At 35.7% G+C, this 11,724-nt stretch overlaps 1 protein-coding gene across 5 annotated transcripts in view; it reads right to left on the bottom strand.

The window, feature by feature from the left end:
- Nucleotides 1-11,724, bottom strand: part of GSTCD (glutathione S-transferase C-terminal domain containing) — a 45,201-nt gene that overhangs the window by 923 nt on the left and 32,554 nt on the right. For 4 of the 5 annotated variants that reach the window (XM_053940781.1, XM_053940782.1, XM_053940783.1 and 1 more), the window contains 6 exons: nt 10,642-10,757; nt 10,362-10,406; nt 9,848-9,976; nt 7,690-7,823; nt 5,985-6,015; nt 2,024-2,093 (listed from right to left, as the gene is read on the bottom strand). In XM_053940781.1, the coding sequence (XP_053796756.1) occupies nt 2,024-2,093; nt 5,985-6,015; nt 7,690-7,823; nt 9,848-9,976; nt 10,362-10,406; nt 10,642-10,757 (525 nt within the window). The remainder of the gene's footprint in view (nt 1-2,023; nt 2,094-5,984; nt 6,016-7,689; nt 7,824-9,847; nt 9,977-10,361; nt 10,407-10,641; nt 10,758-11,724) is intronic. The other variant, XM_053940786.1, reaches the window with a different exon arrangement.

Genomic DNA, 11,724 nt, shown 5'->3' with positions numbered 1-11,724 from the left:
CTATTTAAAAGTATTCTCAAACTTCCAGAAAAAAACATGCTTTAGTGTAAATGGGAAGAAGAAAAATGCCTAGTTTACCCCTTAGCCCTCTCAATTACCAGACTTCTACTCCCTTTATAATCATAGCTGTTTCCCTCCTGCACTTTCACCTAAAATCTGAAAATCTCTGGTTATTGAACATAAACAATAGACTAGAATACCAAAAAAGTGATCCAGTGTAATTGATATGAGACATATTACTGTAACTACTTATAAAAAAACCTACTAAATTGTTAATGCAAAATAAGCTTATTTTAGATTTACCTGCAGAGAAAAAACAGGAAGGATAGAGGGTTTTTTCTGCTTAAAAGTTTTTTATTATGATACAGCCATGACAAGATGATGGGACCATTTGTCTTTACTTATTTACTCATTATAATTGATTACTATGTTCCAAAAAACAGAATTGACTTGTCAGATTGTATTTTCAGCAGCTTGAAACTCTATTGAAAGGAAAATTTAATGCTACTTTGAAATGTTTTATCACTAGTAGTTACAGTCTCAAGTCAACAGGGCACAATCCTGCTTCAGTCTCAAACACAATGATCCTGCCTCTTCCCTTGTGCCTGACAGAATTCTATAGTTAAATGTATTTGGGGTCTGAGATGAAGAGACAGGAGCACAACCTGTTTGCCTTTAGAATAGGAGTCTGGCATTCCAAACTACCCTCTGGAACAGCTTACCTCTCTTCCCTGAATATATAAAGAGCTTTTGTGCCTGTATCATTACCAGACCTGTTATGCACCCTGGTCAGGTGCCTCTAGAAGTTTTGGGCAGGTGACACCAACACACCCTGCAGTATCCTTGTATTTCAGAGCAGTTGGTGCACATCACAACTGAATGCAGGGCTCAGTCCAACCTACTCTGTCTGTCCACAGTGAGCCCATGCCCAGAACTATCTTCTCCTTATCAGCTGAATTCCTTAGTTACAAAAGAATTTCAGTACTTTGAATTCACTATTATGACATTTGGACTCAGTTCTGTTGGTAGCTTGAGATTTGAGAGGGGTAGTAATTGGGTTGGAGACAATTTAAAGATACAATTATAAGGGAGGGCCTGAAAAAGATCTTTCCAAATCAGTCCTGTATGAATTTGTATGTTGCAGGGAGAAATCACTAGTTTATATAACCAACCAGAGAGAACTCTGCAAATGACATTTTGTAGCCCTATCCTTCCACATTTGTGGTTTCATAGAAAACCACCTTCTGTGGTTGGTTGAACAAAATGGCCACTGTCTCTAATATTACTATTACAAATGTACACCCTGTCAGGGCAAAACACTTAGAAGTTGCACTTGTGGAAAAAAAAAAACCAAAAAACCCTGCAGTTTCAGACACTAAGAACAGATAAAAGTTACAATCTCTCAAAAAAATTTTTTTGGGTCCAATTTCAATTTTCAGTCCACAGCATGGAGTCCAACACTAGTAATGAGAGATTACTGACCTTTTTAAAATTTGTTTTTCAAATATTGTGATGATGACAAAAGAAACTGACAAATTTACTGTCAGCTTTTATACAGGATCTTTATTATTTCCTTTTTTGCAGCGAGTATAAGAAATACTTTCAATTGTTCAAATTAAGCTTCTTAAAAATATTATGCTTATTAGCTAGTACTGCTTCAATATACTTTGTAAATGTTTATTCTAAGCCTAAAAAGCAGACTTATCTCTAAGCAGACTTTGAGTTCCTAGCCCCTTCTGTCTTTTCTGACCTGGAAGCTAGTTTACAGCTTCCATCAAAACAATAATGCCAGACAGTAAAATGCAAACTGTCACTTTAATATTGATGATTTTGGAAGAAGAAAAACGTTTCTATAGCAAGAAGGGAACAGCAAGAAGTGAAATGTGACAAAACTTAAATTTTTCAACTGTCATCTGAAGACATCTACTTAATTCCCCATTCATAAATGTCCTACTTCTTCCTTTATGCATCAAGGTAAAACCATTACTGGCATGGTTTATACAACAGCTGCAGAAATTCATACCAATTAGCCTGCGTTCAGGTGGAAGCTGAACAGCTGTCTGATCTGCAAATCTGCAAAGGATCATGTGCTCCTATAAAAAAGAAAAAAAAAAGAGATTCATCAAGAAAAATCAGATTAAATGCTTAAGTGTATCAGAAATGCTACCACACTGAAGCCAGTATTTCTAAAAAAATTCACTTGTGTGGAAATCCCAATTTTTATACTGCAAACACGTGTTTAAGTCAAGAGTTTGTAATCACTGCCTCATTTCTCCTCATAAGTATTTGTTTCTTGCTAAACTTCCTAATTCTTTACAGTAGTTGAATGGGATGCAATGTATACAAGACAGCATTCTTCAAAGACATCCTGCAGACTAATTTTGCCTTCAATAACTGATGAGCAACACAGCCATCTTTTAGCAGAGTTACAATAGGGCAGCCTTCCTGCATCAATAAGCAGCAGAGACAAAATTCTTTAACAGTTGATTTGAACATTTCTCCCAAGTAGTGTTTTTCAATCCCAGGATAGGCTGGTGTGTCAAACTTCCTCTGCCCTGCCAAATCCAATTAGATCCTGAAGGCAAAAAATACCTGGCTGTGAATAGGAAAGTTTCCTCCAACAAAAGGAGCACAACTTACTTTCAAACTACCCCTGTTTCATTAAAATTTTCTGCAGACACTTCTATAGAAGAATTTCTCCCTGCCCACTCAGCCAGGGGGATAGTGCAGGGGAGGGTGCAGCAGCAGAGCCCCATCCTTACTTGCCTTCAATGCCCACCACTCGTGCCAGCACAATGGCTCCTCAAAGACCAGCCAAGCCCAGGAAGGTAGGTTAGCCAGGTGGTGAGAGCAAGAGCCTTGCAGGTGTGGCAGTGGAACTACTGCTCTGATGACAGCTGTGCTTTGTGGGACAGCTGCAATACTCAGTACAGAGCAGAGCAGGGCAGAGTAAATCAGAACCATCTTAGAATCACACAACATTCCCAAGTCTCCTGCAATGTTATGGGGAGGAAACTGAAATGGGCAACAACACAAAGTGCTCTCCCAAGCAAAGTTTCCAGAGCTATAATTCTGAAACAAGGACATGTGTCTTGCATCAAAAAGATTTTTTTTTATTCTTGCCTGACATAAAATTATGATTTTAAAGATTTGGTTCTTGTAACAGGTGGAGAGAGTAATTTCACCTAAGGATACTTCAGGTTTTTCCAGTATTCTTGAAGTAAGGATACTTACTCCAGCTTTTTTTAGAGGGCCACAAACATCCAAACCTTCACTCCACAAAAAACCTTCATATTAAATCAAGATGGCAATTCCCCCAGTACACTCCACCAATTCATAAATAGACATCTGACCTCAAAAAAAATTCCCATATATTATAAAATGAAATATTATAATCGCTTGATACAGAAATATCACTCATTTAAACATATTTATAATATCTTGATGCAAGGATATTTGTTCCCTAGTACAGTGCATTGACAGGAAGATTTCCAGCTCAGAGCTTCATAAAAAATATGGAAGCAAAATAAGAACATGTCATAACACATTTAGGGCTTTAAACATGTTACACCCAGTCAGTTCAGTTCAAATATGGCTACTCCTGTAGTACAAAAGAGGTGAAAATGTTAAACCCAGATGTGACCAATGAAGAACAGGGAAGAAGGGGTCCCATGGACTATGTGGCCACTGTTAGCAGAGAAGCAGCAGTGATGGGCAGCTTGGGGAGAAAAAGAGGGATCTATAGAAGAGGGTGAAGACCCACGTTAGCACACAACTCCTCGCCAGTCTTCACGCACCTGACAGAACTTGGCTCTTTGCAACAGCAAGTTCCCAGCTCTTTGGACCAGACCAGAGCCAAGGTAAGTCTTGTCACTTTACCTGAAAATCTGGACTGACTCCAATCCTTGGCTTCTTACAGTGTGATCCAAAAAGATAAACTAGAATCTGTTATGACTACATTGTTTCTCCCTGACACAATGATTACATTGTCATATTCCCTGTTGGGTGAAATAAAAAAGCATTTCTAAAGCAATGATTAGAAACTTCCCAAAGTGTGCATACAGAGTTAATTTGTTTCCTAGAACACCCACCTGTTCAATTCCTATTAAATTTCCAAAGCTGTATTTGCAAATTTATACAGTTCTACTTTCCAATTCTCCTTGTGTCTTGACAGAGTCTCAAAATGTATCATAGTAAAAATCTACAGCTACCATAACCTTATTCCTTGCAACTATAAACAAATGAATTATAGCATAATGTTCTCATCAAAAAAGTTCTGGAAATGCCAGACTTCTGGATGTCGTTTTAGATCTCACTAAAATGAAAGATAAGAGAAATTAATTTAAAATGGGAACTGGAGTGGGTGACACAGACAATGTCTGGCTAACACATGGCAACTTTGGCTCTTAGCCAATAACCTGTAAGAATTTATTAATATGAAATATAAAAACACATATAGCTAGCTGCATAACAGAAGTTATTTATAACTAGGATTATCTGAGGCACCAACCAGCCTAGACCAATTGTATAGACTCTCATGTTACTAAGAGCAGCAATATTTTTCAGCCTTATCTTTGACTCCTGTGCCCTGCTGCAACACAAATAATAAAATTCTGGAGCTTCTGCAATACTGACAAATCCCATGATTTAAATCTCCATGGTTTAACAGATTAAGAAGAAATTCATGGAGTTGCAATGAGATTATACGCACTATCCTAATCTAGGCATCCTTGACTTTATAATTGACACCATCTCTCTCTGTACTGTCAGCAGGTTTAATAATGCTAGTAAATAATTTTTTTCTGAACTGAAACCCGAGTTCTTTGAAATTATGTTGCAGAGATGCTGAAAGGAACATTAATCATGGGAAAAAATAATGGCAACTCCAAATCCATCATCTGGCTTTTGGAATCTCAATCTCAATCTTCGGAATCTCAAAAGGCATTTATTACCTGATAACTGAACTTCCCTTATAAGATGGCTGGAGATTTTCTGAATATTTAAAACTCCCTCTAATTTAGGGATTAAAAAAGGATAATCTCTGTTTTCCTGCCACATACATTATCTTTGCACTGCCCACTGTTTCCAAAAACATTTGGATATTAGAAATACCCTCCTTCATTTCCATATTTCTGTTACAAAGACTTATTCTGCACTTCCAAAAAATCATTTCTACATTGTAAAAGCCAAGAGTCCTGTCTAGGATTTGAGCTGTAAATTTACATAACCCTGCTTCTCTCAAAAGGAAACATGTTCTTTCCATGCCCCATTAAGTGCCTCTAACCTTCAAATTTTGGGTTGCTCATCACTAACTAGTATAAACAAGACAAAACTTAACAGCCCAGTACCAGTTTTCTGCTGCCCATTTCTCTGCTCTTGTCCTTTTCCAGTCTCCTGTTACCCTTCACTCTATCAGATCTGTATGCTTCAGTGATAATTTCTCCTGATTTCCTCTCAGATTATCTTCACAGACCCCAGCTGCTCAGGGTCAAAACACACTTTAATATTTTAAAAATCATTTTGAACAACATTTTAAAAACTGTATAAAATATAAATACTGTATTAAATTCTTGCTGACCTGTTTAAGCTCTTCCCATTTACTATGTCCAATGTTTTAGACATAAATTAGAGGGAGGAATCTAATGTTTATTACAACAGTTGTATTTAACACCTAAACAAATTGGTATCCTGTAAGTTTTAACTGATACACATTGAAGTACCTCAGGAATGGCTCACTTATACATTATGACAAAAAAATGTTTTTTTTTTTTGTGGAGAAACTATTTAATTTTATTGAAGAAAAAAGCCTTTAAAATGGATGGTGGAGAGAAAACACAGTGGCACCTGCACAGATGATGAACATTTCACTTACACATGCCCCTCCTCACAATTAGAAGATAACCACCTATATTTCATTTGATAAGAAGACCTACTGAAATGCAGGAGACTGCACATAAACATCTTGCTTCTGTCCTTTTACATACCTTGTAGGACAAAATTTCTTTGAACTGATGACTGAAAAAAAAAATAAATAGATCAATTCACATGTGAAAACAGCAAAAGTGGAAAACAGAAGCAATCATTGTATACTTGAACACATTTTTAAAAACCCAGCATTATCTGTATCATACAGAAAGGCTTTAAAAATGCCAAAACCCATTACAGTTCCAGTCTTCCTAGTATTAATAAAAATTCTCACTTTAAATCATTAAAAATGCTAACAAATACTTACTGTGGTTTTCTCATCGTCACACAAATACTTTACAAATATTTAATAATACACATATATTTTGCTTGTATCACAAAGCTAAAAGGTCTTAACAATGGAATTGAGTATAGAACACAGCCATTATGGGGATACAGCCAGGCTATCATGTTTTATGATCCTATAACATAAGGAAAAAAAAAAAGCAAAACCTAAAATGTAGCTCAAGACCAGGTCGATAGTTTTTCATAGACTTATGAGGTTAGATTGAAAATTTCAGCAAACACAAACATTCTTGCAGCATCCACAGCAACAAAAGTTTTCTAAGTGATCATTTCCAGTCTTTGTAATCTAAAAATGCAGCTGATAAAAAGTTAAACATAAACCAGCCAATGAGAAAAATCATATGACTGATAATTTTTAGAAAGTTTGGAATTTTATTGCCTCTTCATTAGGAGACTTATTTGTTTTATTTTGTCACAAGACAAAACAAAATAGATGGATGTATCAAATTGAGTAAGGAAGAACAGTTATAAGTTATAAAGTTATAACAAGTTATAAAGGATTGCTTTTTATGCACTTCTGTGCATAGAAAGAACACTCTGATATTATAGAAAAGTATGAAAAATATTCCACATGAATGCATAATATCTCTTTAGATTTGTTGATACCTTTTGAGACTGCATCTTTCAGTTTCTTATTTTAGCAAATATATACTTAAGTCATTGATGTAATTCCTGGTAGAATTAAATCTAATTCATCTTGGGCATCCAAAATGCAAAGCTCAGTTTTATGAACAAAAAAAAAAGCCAACCAAAACACAACTCTTTTCCTCTACCTAGTTCTGACTCAGAAGGCTGTTTAACCTCTTATCTTCTGCCACTTTATGCTTATCTTTTACATTTTATTTATACCAAAGGCATTAAAATTCTTAAGCATGAGATATAATAGTATCTCCCACAAGGCAGATTTGAAGACAAAATATGTACACAATTCATTGAAAAAGTATTAAAAATATGAACTGAAACACAGGAGAGCTTATCTACTTTGGAATAAATCAAAGGAGTTCTACAGGCAGTAAACTGTGGTAAAAACCAGACCGATTTCTTTAAACTGACTGCTTACATCTTCCCCCAACATTAAAATGTCAATTCCCCTTTTTAGAGTAATTTTCATGAGCTTTCTATGAACTTTGTGATTTTAAGGTAGAAGGTCTGTATATAAGATACTGTATCTACTATGTTGATTGTATAAAGCCTTCTGAACCATGACTAGATAAATCCAGAAAAAAATAATCCAGGAATTACCAATCTGCCTGTGAGGATGGGTTGACAAACAGGAGGAAACAGTTTCCTTGTAAATGTGAATCAGCTTAGCCTAGTCACTCTCAATGGCCCTCAAATGATTAATTCTATACTCTTCTAGGATTTTATTCCCTTACTTAAGTTGATATTTTAGGGCTTATCTTGCAAGCTTTAGTTTACCTGCGTGGATATTTGAACTTGACTGTATTTTGAATGAAGCCGTAGCAGCAGGGGGAGATGACAAAGGATGCCCGTGCCCTGAGGCAGTGCTCAATCACCATGTCTGTGGCCACCCCGCAGGCGTGCAGGGCCACCTACAGCAGGAAAACAACCAAGGAAACAAGAAAATTAATCACTGGAACATTCTAAATACAATCCAGCATTTTTTGGTTGACTTAATTAAATGCACGAGGAAGTTTTTGCAACTAAAGCTGATACACCAAAGGTCTGGTCCTCAATTCTCCAGTTTTTCATTCCTCTCCTTTATATCTATGTTGAGGAAAATTTATTTCATTAACAAAGAATCAACACTGAAGAAGGGTCACTCACCAAAATCACTCAGAAGGCAGGTGCACTTCATTGTGATATCAAATAAACTAAAAACAAATCTCCAGAAAAATAGTAGTTGCGGAATACATAATAACAGAAAAACTATGTGGTGATTTGTCAGAATTTTTTGTCAAGCAAAAAGAACTCAGAAATACAAAGAACTATGTCAAAACTGGACTTCAACTAAGCAGTAAGAGAAGAAACAGATATACCTGAAGGTCACATCTAAAGGAAAAAAATTATGCATAAATTTAGATAATTTGATTTTCAAGTACTGAGAAAAACCTATAGGAAACAAACACTGGAGCTGGGGGAGCATCAAATACAATTTGCCCACCTTTAATTTTTTAGAGAAGATGTTTAAGACTGCAGAACTCAGATTTCAGAGTTCAAAGCTGTTTTTCAAGTTAGAGCAACTGGGAAGGTAAAAACTTTGCTCTCAGATATACATTAAAACAAAGTCTTTTTTGTTTCCAGTCTGCTTGCTATAAGCTCAGCTGAGGAGACCATTAATCATCAACTGAACTGTAATTGCACACAGATGGAAACAAATATTCTTGTCTCAGGCAGAACACTAAAAAATTTACAAGAAAATAATTGTGCAATGAAATTTTCTGCTCATATGAATTTAACAACAAAATTAAACTAGTTTAACATCAGGAAGAGATTCTTAATATCACAGCTATCAGATTATCATGGAATGCAATTATAGTTACTTCCTCATCTATCCAAGCGGAAAACAAAGATGTCTGCTTTGCATGCAGAAAAAGAGACCTTAAAACAGCAGCAGATAAACCAGTAGCTTTGCTGAGCTTGTATGACCTGTTACACCAAATGACTTCTTCTTTGGCTTTCTGAAAACCCATTTAGTTAAGAAAAAATCCCAAATAAAATTGAAGACAAAGCTTTCTCAGTATACCCTATATATTGAATTCACTATCTGAAACAAAATAAAATATGAAGACTAATGTAGGTATTTGGAAATGAAGGGCTGGAAAAGAAGGATTTCCAAGTGGACTCTTCTGACATATACTTCAATATCTCCCTTGTCACAAAACTTGAAAGAGAGAATATAATACTTTTTTTATTAAATAAAAACTCCACAGGGTTAACACTGTATTAACCTTTAAAATGGGCCCCCAGAAATCAAGACAGGAATTCCAATGACCACAAAATTGGAGACTCACTTCATAAAACAACTATTTCACACACACAATTCAGTGTCTTATTCATGAGATCCTGGTATTTTGAAACAGCTCTCTAGTTCACCCACAGATTTATTGACAATGTAGCACAGAAAATAAAGCTAGAGAATTGGAAATTTACACTTGGAAGGACTGGGCTAAAACAATTTATTCTCTCCTCTTTCTCCTGCACTAAATTTCTTGTCCTTTCTTAAATAAACCAACCAAACAGTTAAACAGCACTGTTCATGTACCATGAACCTTCAGCATTACCTATCCCCAGCTACAGTCAAAACAGGCTTTTAGATGGATGATTTAAAGAACAGTCAGTCTTGCATGGAAAGCTTGTGCCTTGTCACAGAGGTTCATGTTCTATTAACAGTATGAAAAAAATAGATGACAGAAGTATTTACAGAGCTACAAAACACTATTTATGCCTTATTCTTCACTAGAGCTGCAAAATTCTAGACAGGACTAGAATTAATCTCATTTACTTTCACAGTCTGTAAGGACATACAGAATTTTATTCTCTCATGTATATCAGTTGTTTAAGAATAATTAATCAGACACTGAAGTTTTGAAGTGGAAAAGTTATAATCACTTACCCCAATGTTAAAAGTCCCATTAAAGTAGTCCAAATTTGCTTGAATGAACCAAATGTTGTTTAAACCTAGTTCATCACTTCTGTCTTTAGCACGGATCAGAGACAACTCCTTATTTTCTATGAGTATCACCTAGATTCCACACATAGGAGAAACTAAGGCAAAATAATACTGAGAAATCGAAGTACATTACCAAGCAAAAAACTTTGTAGTTTGTTGAGAAAACCTCTGAATCACTTGTGGCAGAGTCTGAGATCTACAAAATGATTAGCTGGAAACCCAGGAACAATCAAAGGCATTTAATACTTGCCAATATTAATCAGCTTGAAAATATTTTATATTTTCCTATAACTTTTATCTTCTCTGGAAAGCACCAGACACATTTGGGGACTATGCTAAAAAATTTGCATGTTTCAAACCTAAGTCCTCTGCTGAGACAACTGTGACTTTTATGTGTCCTCTCTACATACACATCTTTTTAAGATGATTACCAGAAATCTTTTTATTGAGGATTTACCTGACATGATGGCATCATATAAGCAAGAACAATTCCAACATGGCCCTGTGAAAACGGAAACAAAAACCAAAATCTGAGTCACTTTTCAACGCTGAAAAGGGAACACTCACTGTTGTTCACTAATTATGTGATGAGCATTCCCATACCAATGAGAGAACCTTTGAAAGAAGCTAAAATTTCAACATTTGCACTTCTGCTTTGCTTTGTGGCAGCAACCACCCAGCACTGCAGAGATGAAAGCTGAAAGAAAATGCACCACATAAACAAAAATATACATTACCCCTCCACTGCAAAAATCCACAATCAAATCTCCAGGTCTCGCGAGCTTTGTCACTGCTGCTACCAAATTATTCAGCTGCTGCTGCTTCCTGAGAGCCCGGTCTCTAGACATCTTTCCTGGGGATGACAGAGAAAATGCCTAAGTACGGGTAACTGCAAAACACTGCAAATGCCATTTATAGCTGAGATTAAAAATGACTGGAACACTTGCACATCTTAAGCCACTTCAAGCTAAATTCATATTTAACGTATTAAATATTTGGTAGAACCTTCTCCAAAATTAACTTTCTAGTTGTTGCTGTTAATGTATCCTTAGGAACAAACTCTTATAAACTTAATGTAAAGCAATCGAACTCCTTCCTGTAAGCTCTGGCCTAATTCTGCTCCAATCCTGTGATTATGCCCAGAGACAGAGTTCAAACACATTCACAGTAAAGTTATCAAAATAAATCCTCATTTACTGTATCTATATACACTATCCTTTAGCATTTTGGTTTTAAAACTTGTACGCTTTCTACTGTCAATTTTTATTTTTCATACTAACCCACCCTATTTATTTAAATTACTGCATGTGCAAGAGGGTACTTCTCAAAGTGACTATTTCTACATAGCAAAGACTGGCTTTCCATCACATCTGTAATAACCAGAACTGGAAAACCTATTAATTTCTTTCAAATGTGCTCGGAAAAGTCCAACACAGAGTTGCTTCAGATATAACGAATTTGTTTAGTCAGCACTTATCTATTTGTAAGGCTGTGTTTTCTGTCAGTGGGGCTGAGTGCTGACAGATCTATTAAAGACTCTTTTTGCTTGTTCAGAAAGCAGAGTTTGACACAGATATCGACAGCTCATCTTCACAATAAGAAAAAAGTACTGCAATGACTCTTTAGTATTAAGTACAACTCCTGAAAACACCATCAAATTTTCATACTGTGCAAAATCAGCAAACAAATTTTAGGATTCCTAAAAATTAAAAAGTGAAATAGTCACAGGTTTCATCAGCAAAACCAGATCCACTACTTAGTACTCAGTCAACTTCATGAGTATTAAATTATTAAGAAAAAGAATTGTTTAAGAATTACCC

Source organism: Vidua chalybeata, chromosome 4, assembly GCF_026979565.1.
Source record: "Vidua chalybeata isolate OUT-0048 chromosome 4, bVidCha1 merged haplotype, whole genome shotgun sequence".
Taxonomy (NCBI): Eukaryota; Metazoa; Chordata; class Aves; order Passeriformes; family Viduidae; genus Vidua; species Vidua chalybeata.
Note: the sequence above shows the minus strand (reverse complement) of the source record. Positions and strands in the feature narration are given on the sequence as shown.